Source organism: Triticum dicoccoides, chromosome 6A (genome assembly GCF_002162155.2).
Source record: "Triticum dicoccoides isolate Atlit2015 ecotype Zavitan chromosome 6A, WEW_v2.0, whole genome shotgun sequence".
Taxonomy (NCBI): Eukaryota; Viridiplantae; Streptophyta; class Magnoliopsida; order Poales; family Poaceae; genus Triticum; species Triticum dicoccoides.
Window position 1 is genome coordinate 10,440,421 of NC_041390.1, and position 13,351 is coordinate 10,453,771.

Genomic DNA, 13,351 nt, shown 5'->3' on the forward strand with positions numbered 1-13,351 from the left:
AGTCAAATCTTCGATTGAAATTTTCCGCTAAGCTGAAAAACAACAGAAATAATATATAAAATACAATGTAGAGTTCCACAATATCTGAATCAACCTAGTGTGTGCTTGAAAGGGGGGTACATTTGAAAAATAAGGAAGCAACAACCAAGTGTTAAACTACAACCAATTTATCTCCAGACAAATAAATTAGTAAGCTCGGATTCATACAAAAAAATTATTGGCTATGTTCTGTAAGCTGTTTTCTGCCAAGAAAAAGTGTGAGAGTTTCAGCATTGTTTCAAAACTGTAATTGATCAGCGGCAAGTTCACTGCATAATTAGGATGCAGAGATGATGCTGATTAGTGCATGTCCGTACTGATTGTACCTGGCTACAGTATGTTGGTAGTACTAATGGATACCCATAATACCAATCATGGGTGACACTGGATTCTGACTAATTGCTGAAGTTTGCCTGGAAGTGCAATGGAGTACTTTACCCAATTGATACAACCTTTGGTTAAGCCTATCAGTATGAAAATTAATAGTGCATACCAAGCAGCAGTTCTAAATTCAGCAGTCAAAGAAAGTGTTTAGACATGCTAAATTAAGTATGCGCACTTTATTTCTTAGCGTACACGCTCATTAGACCGAAGCGCGCGCGTCGTGCAACATCCACCGTAACGATAACTGGTCCACGTGCTTCGCCAGGCCCTCGCTCCTCTACGGAAAAATAATAGTAACATGTTATGGCCAGCACACACTAATTAACATAGCGCGACCATGCATGGGAACATCGCCCAGCCCGACTGTTAGTTCCTATCATCAGTAATTGGGCATGTAGGAAGTAGTAGTATGGTTTAGTTTAGCCCTTGTGTAGTAGCATGATTCAGTTTAGCCCTTGCCTATAGACCTAAATCAAATTTGGAACAGACAGGATAACAGATGTAAACTCGATCAAAGGGTCTATCGAATTTTCAGAGATGTGTTTTATCAGACAACAAACAAGCAGTCTGCAATAACTTTGCTAATCATGAAAATAAGAAATCTTATATATGTTCTTCGTCGAGCTTCCTTTTGCATCAAGGTTTCTGCATGCCACAGTAGTAAAATCAGGTCAGGGCAAATTCTAAATATAAGAAACAGCAGAATATCCAGTGCTATTGTACTATTGACAAAACCATCAAAATTTCATAAGCCAGTTTATTCGAAGATTACTAATTTAGGCTGCTTGCACTTTGGTTGCTCACAAAATATGAACTGGCTCCACTGCCTTGTAAAATTCAAATTATTTTCAATATAAGCATAACATCCATGGTTCAGTTACCAAAGATAGTATATAGACCTGACCTAATTTTTTTTTAAAATATATCCAGTTTCTCATGGAGAACGCACCTAAGTTCTTTTTGCAAGGCCATGTCCACATACAATTTCTCAAGCTTCTGAACCCCGAGTTTCCTGTCTTGTAATTCTTTGTAGGTGGAAGCTGTTTTCTGACATACATATTGTGGCTAAATATTGATTAACCCTGGTTGAATACATAGTAATGATCCTAAGTCATTACAGAGAAAAAAAAGTATGTAGAAAAATAAAGTTCAGTAGTAAAGAAAAAAAGAGATAAACTTGTACTAATTGTACTTTGAGAGGATGAGTTTGATGATGAACACATGGGACTCACACATCGGATTAATCGAGCTCAAGGAGCGGGCGGGCCACCTCCTTAATCACCGCCGCCACCTTCGTCTTCAAGTCAGCCTCCACGGAGCCCACAAGCTCCACCCCCTTCCACCGCTGGCACCAGCGTAAACATTTCCGTCCCGCCGCGACGCACACAACCACCACTATCTTCCCCATAGCCGTGCCTAGATCCCAACCAAGGATTGATCAATCAGCCCCAAATCTCTCACACAAATTTTGTTTTGGATCTGAGAGACCCGCTTGAATCGGTGGAGATCCTTGATAGAGGGCGGGATGGGGTAGGGCAGAGCTGACGGCAGCGAGGTAGGATGGAGGAGGCTGGGCAACCGCATACATGGTGCGGCGGCGTGGGGGCTGCGCATGATGGGAGAGAGGTGGCTAGAAGAGGAGGAGAACGTGACCCTGTCCTAAGGATGGCAGTTTTACCCATGGGTACGGGTACCCGCGGGTACCGTACCCGCATGGGTAGGGTATGGGTAGACTTTTATACCCATGGGTAGTACCCATACCCTACCCGTTAAGTCATGGGTAGGGTACGAGTATAGCCTTGTACCCGCGCGTATACCCATACCCTGCCCAGTTGTGAACTAATGTTAACATATTGTCAATTAGTCATGTGACTCATCTACTCCTATTGACTTATGAGTATGTTTGTGATTTTTATATTTTGAGAGTGGTCATGTAGACATCTGCCTTGTTATTGAGCTGAGATAACTGATATTTTTGTCAAATGTGCTATCACTGAGTGTAAAATTGTGAACAGTTTATGTACTATTTGTTCTACCCGCTGGGTACCCAATGGGTACGGGTACCCGTCGGGTATGGATATGGATAAAGTTTCATACCCATGGGTACGGGTATGGGTAGAATTTTGTACCTACTGACTATACGGGTATGGGTATGGCATTGCTCTACCCTGCCCATACCCTACCCATTGACATCCTTACCTTGTCACATGTGCGTGCGGGATTGACGGCCCAATCACAGATTTCTCATCCCCAAATTAGTACCACCTCGTTTATATTACGATTTTGTCCATGCAAATTATAAAAGCTTATTATGACATGAGAAAAAACATATTCTCACGGTGAACCCGACAAAGTCAATCTATGCTTTATTATTAGGGAGAGATTTGCAATGTTGGATTCCCATTAGGGGGAGTCCCAAGGGCCCCACAAGCTCACATGGCGCGTGATTGCTTGTATCTGCATTGGTATTTCCCCGAAGAGGAGAGGATGATGCAGCATAACAAAGGTAAGTATCTCTCTTAGTTATGAAATCAAGTTTATCAATCCAGTAGGATAACCAAGCAACACTATGTAAACAGCACCTGCACACAGACCACAAAAACTTGCAACCCAACGCGTAAGAGGGGTTGTCAATCCCTCCTCGGTATTGAGATAGATTAAATTGTATGAGATTTGATAAATAGATCTAACTAAAACACAAAATAAAATAAATAAACAAAAAATGCAGCAAGGTATTTTTGGATTTAATATGATAGGAAATAGACCTGGGGGCGTAGTTTTCACTAGAGGCTTCTCTCAAGAAAATAGCATACAATGGGTAAACAAATTATTGTTGGGCAATTGATAGAAAAGCGAATAATCATGACGATATCCAAGGCAATGATCATGTACATGGCATCACGTCCAATATTAGTAGACCGAAACGGTTCTACATCTATTACTATTACTCCACACATCGACTACTAGCCAGCATGCATCTAGTGTATTCAGTTCGTGGAAAAATGGAGTAATGCAATAAGAACGATCACATGATGTAAACAAGATCTATTCATGTAGGAATAGGCCCTATCTTTTTATCCTTAATAGCAATGATACATGCGTGTCATGTCTCTTTCTATCACTGAGATTGAGCACCGCAAGATCGAACTCATCACAAAGCACCTCTTCCCATGGCAAGAAAAATCAATCTAGTTGGCCGAACCAAACCAAAATTTCGGAGAAGAAATACGAGGCTATAACAATCATGCATAAAAGAGTTTAGCAAAGACTCAAATAATATTCATGGATAGAATTGATCATAAACGCACAATTCATCGAATCCCAACAAACACACTACAAAAAGTCATTACATCAAATAGATCTCCAAGAACATCAAGGAGAACATTGTATTGAAGATCAAAAAGAGAGAAGAAGCCATCGGCTACTAGCTACAGACCCATAGGTTTGTGGTAAACTACTCACGCATCATCCGAGGGAAACAAGGATGATGGAGAACTCCTCAGTGATCGTTGACCCATCCGACAGAGTGCCGAAAAGGCCTCTAGATTAGATCTCATGGTTCTGGAACTTGCGGTGGCGGAAATTGTTTTCTCTCGACTCCCGTAGGGTTTTGGGATTTTAGAGTATTTATAGAGCAGAGGTCGGTGGAGTGGGTGCCTGTGGGCTCCACTACCCACCAGGCCGTGCCCTGGTGCCTAGTGGGCCCCATAGGCCCCCTCTGGTGCACTTCTTAGGCCTCCTGGGTGTCTTCTGGGCAGAAAAAATTCTCCAAAAAGTTTTGTGGCATTTGGACTTCGTTTGGTATTGATATTCTGTGAAGTAAAAAAAGCAAAAAACAGCAAGTGGCACTGGGCACTATGTCAATAGGTTGGTCCCAAAAAAATATAAAATTGCTAGTAAATGAATATAAAACATCCAAAGTTGATAATATAACAGCATGAAACAATAAAAAATCATAGATACATTCAAGACGTATAAGCGTGCCCTAGGGTGGCGTGCCCCCTGAGCTTGTGGGCCCCCTAGGCACCTTCTGGCTCCCCCTTGAAGCTTCCTGGGTCTCTTTCTGTCGGTTGAGAACGACACCTATGGGATCACAAGAATCCCTACTACGGTTAGCGGGGCGCGGGGTCATGAGAAAAGCGGATCTAACAGGTAGCACACGGTTCGTTTATCCAGGTTCGGGCCGCGAGGATGCGTAAAACCCTACTCCTGCTTTGGTGGATTGTATATTTGTGTTCTTGAGCTAGCTATGGGGTGTGAGGAGCTCCAAAAAGCCGAATCCTCCTTCTGGTCGCCTCGGGCCTCCTTTTATAGAAAAAGGGGTTGCCACAGTGGCACACATGAGGTGGAAAGGGTACAGCGATGCAAGGTTATCTCTCGCATTACATGACAAGGCGCATTTAATGCGTCTTGCTTAGGTGTCCTTGCTTTATCGGGGACGGGGGGAGAGATCTGTCTCGTCCGTCGCCGCTCCTTCTTGTGTCGACACGCGCCCTGGCCAGCGACGCCTGCGATGCCACGTAGGTAGGCAGGCAGGTGAAGTGGCGCAGTGATGGGTCTTCACGAAGATCTGCATGCCGCCACGCAGGTGCCTGCCCAGCTGGTTGGGTCGGCAGCTGCATGCATGCGGTGGTGGAGGTTTAGTCGACGTGGGCCTGATGGTGGCCCTGCGGGTGTCCTTGGTAAGGGCCTTGCCGGGGCCCCGGCAAGGGTCTTGCCGGGGCGCCCGCTGTCATCCCCGGCGAGGCGCTTGCCGGGGGCCTTGTGGTCTTCCTCGGCTGGGATCCCGCCAAGGGTTGTCGTCTCCTTAGTGCGTATCTGATCTTGAATGTCTTCACAAAGATCTGCATGCCGCCACAGGGGTGTCTCCCGAATCCTTACCCTTTGGGGGCAGTGGACTCAAGGGTGATTTGCTCCGTAGGCGCAGGACGAGTGGCCGCGGCAAGGGTCTTGCCAGGGCTGCTAGAACTGTCTCCTGGCAAGGATCTTGCCGGGGGAGTCTGCTTCGTCCCCTTTGCTCTTTGTGGTCTTGGCCTTGGCGTCGTAGTTCTCTTGAGCTTCGGTCTTACCCTGGCTCACCTTCCTTGCCTTGCTTGGTGTGGCGGTGCCCGTGGCTCAGACTGCCCGTGCACAGTTATAGGGGTACAAAAAGTGTACCCCTCTTTTTGTACACCGACAGTTTCCTTCCATAAAAAATAGTCGTAAATTTTTATTGTGGTTGACTTTGTTTGGTATGCTTTTTCTGCCAAATGAAAAATATTTTTAAAAATAGGAACTTGCACTGGGCACTATATTAATATGTTAGTCCATAAAAATGTTATAAAAGTGCATCAAACCCATACAAGATTGATGTAGATATAGAATGAATACTTCATAAATTATAGATACATTCGAGACGTGTCAATTCCCATGTGCAATTCCTTTTGCTTCGCCATGCTTTAAAAAATCCTGTGGTGAGATATATTGGTATCCCTGTGAGTCAAACACATGCTTACTATACCAGTCTTTGTGTTACCGGTTTTGTTCTTTTTTCTCATTCTCGTATTTTGGCATCCACGTGAACAAATCATGTTGTGTCTAGCCAGACAATGATGGATAATGTCACACCTAGAGGGCCCTAAGACTATCTCTCCTCATTGTAGGAGCAAATCGCCTATTACACCTAGAGATATATCTAGTCCATCATCATAGGTTTTTCATAAACCTATAAGTTGTTGTTATGATCACCCTATTACAGTTGACGTTAGAACAACCGAAAAGTGCATCGACCAGTATGGAGTGACTCGATACTCTCATGGTCTAAGGAATTATGGATACATTAACTTCCCATGTTATGACTATAGACTTATGACAAAATCATCTCCTAGTACAAAATCCAACTTGGGTCAATTCAACACAAGTGTTCTTCTAACATCGTGCCCTCAATATTGCTGGCACGATCGTTTAGAAAAATAGAACCATCATGCAACACTTGAACTAGTCCTAGAGGCAAGACAAGGAATCTATTTTAACGTTTATATTTTTACACGTTCATATGAGTTTTCCTCTTAGCCTCTTAGTTATTGTAGACTCGAGAGCCATAGTAGTTATAGCACGGAACGTAAACATTTGTCATAAACTTGGAAATAAATAATACAATTATTATTGCCCCTAGGCTATTTTTTCAACATCATTATCAAGGCAAATACATATGCGATACAAACATAATCATTTGCAGACGGTCAAGGAAAAATGTCCTTCAAATAGTTAGCTTAAGTTCCGGCCTGCAGTTTGTCTGTGCGCCAATGGCGCAACAGGTCATCTAGTAGGAGTGATACTTCATGGATATTTCCTTAACATTTTCAAAAAGGAATGGACACTCGATGTGATTATCTATATTTTCAATAAACATTCAACTTAGGATAACATTAAATTAAAAAATTGGAAATATCTTGCTAAAATAGGAATGTCCTACTAGTAAAGATGCATGTAGAAACCTTCCATATATGTTCTCCTTCGATCTACAAGAAATTTCGTATTGATTGACGAAATCTACGGTTTTAGGAAGTAAATCTAAAATTTTAAATGGACACCAAATTTACAGCTGGCCACAATTAAGATCAGCCTCCAGATCTATCAGATCCTCCATTGGCATGGTTATAGCGTCCTCATCCTCGTAGATCCTCCACTATAAATCCACGCCACATACCTTCGTTTTCAACTCACCCAAACAAGCAATTTTCCTTCATTTGCAGATTTTTCCCTCACTTGACAATGGCTCGCAAGAAGGTGGCCCTTCGGTACATCCGCAATAACTCGGCGCGGCGCAATGCCTTGAAGAAGCACACTAAGATCCTGATGAAGAAGGCAGGCGAGGTGGCCGCCATGCCCGATGCTAAGGCATGTGTGGTCGTGTATGGCGAGGGCATGGCGGTGCCAGAGGTGTTCCCATCCCATGGCGAGGCAGTGGCTATCCTGAATCAGTTCAAGAGCATGCAAGAGGCGGCACGGCTAAAGAAGATGATGGACCAAGAGAGCATCCTCCGTGAGCGTATCGTACAGCTCCAAGAGCAGGTCCAGAAGGCTAGACGCGAGGAGCAGGACCAACACACCAAGATTCTCCTGTATAAGGCCTTAAAAAGTGGCCACTTCCCAGACAACATCGAGGAGCTCACAGCCCTGGGCTCGAAGGTGGACTCTATCCTCAAGAGCCTGAGTGAATGCACCACAAAAATGAGTGGGCAGCCACCAGTCGACCAAGCCCAGGTACCATACGTCACCAATGGCAGGGGCATGGGGCCTCCAATTATGTATCAGGCACCACCACAGCAACAGGAGGGTTGTCTTAACACTATGAGGTTCGAAAGGGCCCCTACCACCGTGATCTACGATGGTGACAATACTTGTGGCTATGACGGCAACAACGATGTCTTCTCTCGTGGCCACATGAATATGTAAGCTGGTAGATGAACTCTACATGTAGCGCATGACTAGCTACATGGTCCTCATCTCTTTAATTTAGTTTTGGCATGGCCAATAAGATGCATGGATGGCATCGTCAATAAGATGAGACATTTGGTCTCAATCTTGCTCTTTGAGCAAAGACAATTTTATTTTACTCTTTTAAATTTTTATTATGGATATCCCCCATGCTCTATTTGTTTTATCAGTTGGTTGCAACTTTTAGGTTGTACCTACTCTTTATGTCCACATATTTTGTCAAGCATGCTTTTGCTCGAGCAAAATGATTTTTTTTCCTCTTAGTATTGCATCAAACGATCCAACCATGCATGAAGTGCTACCTCCCAGTTTTGGCATACCTTGATGCACATCGCCTATACAAAACCATAATGATTCTAGGAAAACTAGAGCACATTAATTGTTTGATGCAAAAAGTCTCATGTACTAAAAGATTTATGATGCTACATTTCATTTTAAGAAAATGTAGGTATGACATTGAGCGCCAGGATAATGGCTTCTACATCCTCAATATTTTTTGGCAAGTTTCAAAACCAGGTGATTGTGTCAACCAGTTTCATCATCAATCGGGTCTCGGGCCACCCCTGAGAGGGCATTGTGTTTGATCTATACTCAAGCTACTATGAGAACCCCGAACTCTATCGGGTGCATGTTGTGATAGAACATCGTACATATGAATCCACTCCGGGCATTGGTGTGATAACCCACAAGTATAGGAGATCAATTGTAGTTTTTTCGATAAATAAGAGTGTCAAACCCAAGGAGGAGCCAAAGGTAGAATTTATATTCCCTCCAAGTTCTATCGACCACCGATACAACTCTACACACACTTAACATTTGGTTTACGTAGAACAAAAAAAAAACTAGTAGTACTTTGTAGTGTAAAGGGATAGGTTTACAAGATAATAAAGAACATGAAAATAAAAGTTAGGTGTTGTTTTACTAAAAGTACAATTAGGTTAGTATAGCGAGTGTGGAAAAGTGGTGGTAGGATTTGCGGAATTGTCCCTAAAGCAATTGGCTAAGTTACTAGACTGATAGCAAGTTTTTATGTGGGAGAGGCCACCGCTAGCATGTCATCCCTTACTTGGAATTCTATGCACTTATGATTGGAACAATTAGCAAGCATCCGCAACTACTAAAGTTCATTAAGGCAAAACCCAACCATAGCATTAAGATATATTGGTCCCCCTTCAGTCTTGTATTTTCTATGGTAGGAAGAAGCTTCTGTCACTCTTGCCCTCCAATGCATAGTCCTATCAACATACAACTAACCCTAAGGTCTGATCCACACGCGCGTTCATATGATGAGCACCAAAGGACAGCAACATAACCACAAGCAAATTAAACCAATCATAGCAATTCACCAATTACCTCAATGGACAACAAAAATCTACTCAAACATCATAGGATGGCAACACGTCATTAGATAATAATATGAAGCATAGAGCACCATGTTCAAATACGGGTACCGCGGGTTGCGAGAGAGTGGACCGCTGAATATAGATGAGGGAAGGTGATGAAGGTGTTGATGAAGATGACGGGGTTGTTGGAGTAGATCGCTGTCACGCGAACACGATGATTGCCCCGGCGGTGTTCCGGTGCCGCTGGGAGAGAGGGGAGAGAGCCCCCCTCCTTCTTCTTCTTCTTCTTTGCCCTCCCCCTAGATGGGAGGAGGATTCCCCCTCTGGTCCTTGGCCTCCATGGCTCCCAGATGGCAGGAGCCCCCCTCCCCCCGAGATTGGATCTCTCTCTCTCCGCTCTCTTCTGTTTTTCGTTCGTGTTTTCTGGCCCTTCGCCATTTCTTAAATTCCTGGAGATCCTTAACTCCGATTGGGCTGAAATGTTAACACAATTTTCTTCCAGATATTATCTTTCTTGCGGCAAAAGAAGGGCACCAACCACCTTATAGAGGGCCCACAAGCCTGCCAGGCACGCCTTAGGTAGGGGGGCATGCCCCATGGGCTTGTGGCCCCCTCGAGCATCATCTTGCATTGATTCTTTTTCCCAAAAATCATATATATTCCAAAATAAATCTCGGCAAATTTTTATTATGCTTGGACTTCGTTTGATATGGATATTCTGCAAAGCAAAAAAACATATAACAAACAGGCATTGGGCACTGGATTAATATGTTAGTCCTAAAAATAATATAAAATATTGCCAAAAGTATATGAAAGTTGTAGAGTAATGGAATGAAACAATCAAAAATTATAGATACGACGGAGACTTATCATGGTGCACCTCAATGTGCAAGTCATTCCATGGAGGTACTTGCTAGAGAGGTGGGAAGAAGTAACAAGAACAAACATGGATGGCGTTGTGGACCTTCTCAGCTTTGGACTCCCCTCAGAAACTGAGGGTGTAATACACCAGGGTGCTCCATAGGGAGCTCGACAGCATAGCTACCACGAGGTCCGGAGGGCCTGCCAAGGAGTTAGTGACAGGAGGGAGCTCGGAGGGCAGGATAGGCATTTAAAGGTTTTCTTGGCACCCAAGTCAACACGGTGATGGCCAAGATTGGATATGCCTCCTATAAAACCCTAACCACCACCGTGTATATAGGTGGAGGCTACGGGGCTCTCGATCCCATCTACCTCTGTATCCATCATCCCATCTCCCATTGTAATCCCTTGTACGAGGTATACCCACCCATGAATACAAACACAAAGAAGGATGTAGGGTGTTACTCCTTCCTGGAGGCCCGAACGTCGGTAAACTCTCTATGTAACCTACGATCTAGTACTTCCGGACATGTTTGCTACCCTACCGTGGGTGTAGTCTGGACTATCCGCTGTCAGTTGGCGCGCCAGGCATAGGCTACGTTGGTCGGAGAATGAACCCATATCGGCTAATTATACATGCCCGACGACTTCATGTTGAGCAAGACCTTCACCTTTGGCTCCTTCGAGCTTGAGGTCGGCGATTGACGGTTGCTCTACGATGTGATGCCCCCTCCCGTCATCGACTACATCCACTTCGGGAACATCGAGTTCCTGTTCAACCAGCACGCCGACACCACAGCCATCCACGCCTCTCCATAAGTAGTTGTGAAAAGGCGCATGAAGCTAAGTCAGCCTCGAGGTGGCTGGACCTTCATGAACCCAACGGCCCACCCAAACAATTGATATCAACGTGATCTTCCCGGCTGTGGAAATGCACTGGCCTCAAAAGCTCTCCCGGCGCGGGGTCTACGTGACCGTGTTGACCCCAACCGACCTTAAGGAGTGGTCTGATGCCACAATCTCCTTCGATCGTGCTGATCATCCGACCTACGTCCCCGCCGTAGTAAGTTGCCTTGGTGCTAGATCCGATCGACAGGGGCTTCTATCTCCCATGGGCCTGATGGATGGCAGCAGCAGCCTCAACATCTTCTTCCTCGACACCCTGGCCAAGATGGGGAATTCCTTCTCTACCCTGCAGCCCTCACCCATCGGCTTCCACGGGTTCGTACCGAGATATACGCTCCAATATTTGTACTAATGACTCATGAATCCACAAGAAATTGGGCTATACATGGACTAAATCAAGCACATATATGGGCAAAGAGGAGATAAGAGGAGCCAAGTGGGAGGCACAACAAGTGCACCAGAGTGCAAGATGGCATCTCATATGACTGCACATGCTTGTATGTGCGGTTGTATGAGGTGTCCACGGCACCGTCTTGTCCAGCCCTACAACTATTATTAAAGGGCCAACACCAGAATCAGATTAGAACAACTCGCAATCATAGAGAGACGCCGCAACTCCATCTTCATCATCAGGAGTATCCATAAACCATAGTCACCGCCATTTCCATCTCCATAGCCATAGCCACCTCCATCATCATCACAACAGCATTCATCCCCAAGTTCGCCACACCTTGTAATCGTGTATCGCATCGGGCAATTATTGTAATACCATATTATCAATCATTCATTCATGTTGATGTGTTCTTCAATGGTTTCTTCTTGCAATCTGATCGCTATGTGTGAGTGATTTGGTAAGGTCATGGGTTGAGGCATAGCCCTACAACCTTATGTAATTGTTGGAGGGGTCAATGGAAGTACTTTGAATTCAGGTCCCGTATGTGTGAAATAAACTTATCTTCTAATTATCTATTGTCTTGTCCGCGTTCTTCGTCCCTGCAGGTACCTAGAATCATAGAGATCGAGCAACGAAGGGGCTAAGGGAAGGAAGACCGTGAAGTGCTATTTTGAACACCCGGTGATAGGAGGGTTAGTATGGTAGCATGGATCATTTCACTGAGGATACAACATGTGTAGTCATTAAACGTCCAATGCTTTTGTCTGAGTCTATCTTAACTATCGAGGCAACCCCACGCGATGGATAGGACCTTTGGTTGGACAACTCACTCTTGATGCAGGGCGCGTTTCGGTCCAGACGTTATTTGGACACATCCTTCAATTGGATACGTCGCAAGCACATCTTGACGGGTATCTTCCAAGACACAAATTAATATCACAATGATCTCATTCGTCAATATACGGTGAATCAAGTCCTCATACCCATGTCTATTTTTGCTATAAGTTTCGCACCAAACTGACCATCGCGTACAAGTTTTATAGGACTGTCGGTGTATTTACCTCTTCCTAAAATCATGCAAAATAGTGAGTCCTCTCCCTAAGTTCGGCGAGAACCATTGGGGATTCTACCGCGAGCTGCACGAAGCCATCGGTTAGCACAACGTCCTTGAAATTCTGAATCATTGCAATGAAGCCGATACACCGTGCCTTGAGCTCGGCGCAGTTGTGCGTCTCGGCCAAGCGTAGCATGTCGACGACCGAGTCGACAGAGACACGGTGCTCAGCAGCCTATGGGTGCACTCGAGCTTGAAGCCGTCAAGCGCGAACCGGTCGGCCGCGGCGAGGAGACGTTCCAACACCTCCATGTTGGGGGGCTCGCCGTCGGCGTCGTCCGGCAGGGTGTCGGTGTAGATGAACCGGAGCATTGCTCCAAAGGTCTCGGGCTCGATGTCCTCCAGAGCGATGGGGAAGGAGGACGAGGAGGACTCGAGCATGCCGCCGAAGAGCTGCGCCTCTGCGCGGTGGGCGCGGAAGGTCTCGCCGGCGACCTCAAAGGCGACGTCGGTCCAGGCGCCACGGTCGAGCAGGCGGCCGAGCTGGTTCGACAAGGAAGCGTCTCGCGCAACCGTGACCCTCCACATGACAGTCATGTCGTTGACGTTGAATTGGGTGTCGGCGGGGATGAACTCAGGAAACCCGCGGGGACTCCTAAAACCGCGGTCGTCCGGCGAGTAGACGTGCACGCATTGGTTGTGGTGGGACGGTGGCGACGATCCGTCGCCGTGCACGGCGAAGGCGTCGAAGGTGGCCATCACGGCATGCGTCGGATGGCTCACGAGCTCGAGGTAGATGGAGGCGAAGCGGGTACGCGTGGAGCGTCCCCGTACGGGTAGCCAGCAGTGGCCGCCGACGGTGGCCATCGGCGAGTAGACGCGGACCAGGCC

The 13,351-nt window shown here is 45.7% G+C and overlaps 2 protein-coding genes across 2 annotated transcripts in view; one reads left to right on the plus strand and one right to left on the minus strand.

Moving 5' to 3' along the window:
* Positions 1 to 1,831, minus strand: part of LOC119315463 (dihydrolipoyllysine-residue acetyltransferase component 3 of pyruvate dehydrogenase complex, mitochondrial-like) — a 14,233-nt gene extending 12,402 nt beyond the window's left edge. The window contains exon 1 of the mRNA XM_037590088.1: positions 1,694 to 1,831. Within this exon, the coding sequence (XP_037445985.1) occupies positions 1,694 to 1,831 (138 nt within the window). The remainder of the gene's footprint in view (positions 1 to 1,693) is intronic.
* A 5,345-nt stretch (positions 1,832 to 7,176) lies between these two features.
* On the plus strand, positions 7,177 to 7,860 carry LOC119314957 (agamous-like MADS-box protein AGL80). The gene has a single exon (XM_037589637.1). It carries the CDS (start codon positions 7,177 to 7,179, stop codon positions 7,858 to 7,860), a length of 684 nt encoding a protein of 227 aa, XP_037445534.1.
* The last annotated feature ends 5,491 nt before the right edge of the window (positions 7,861 to 13,351 follow it).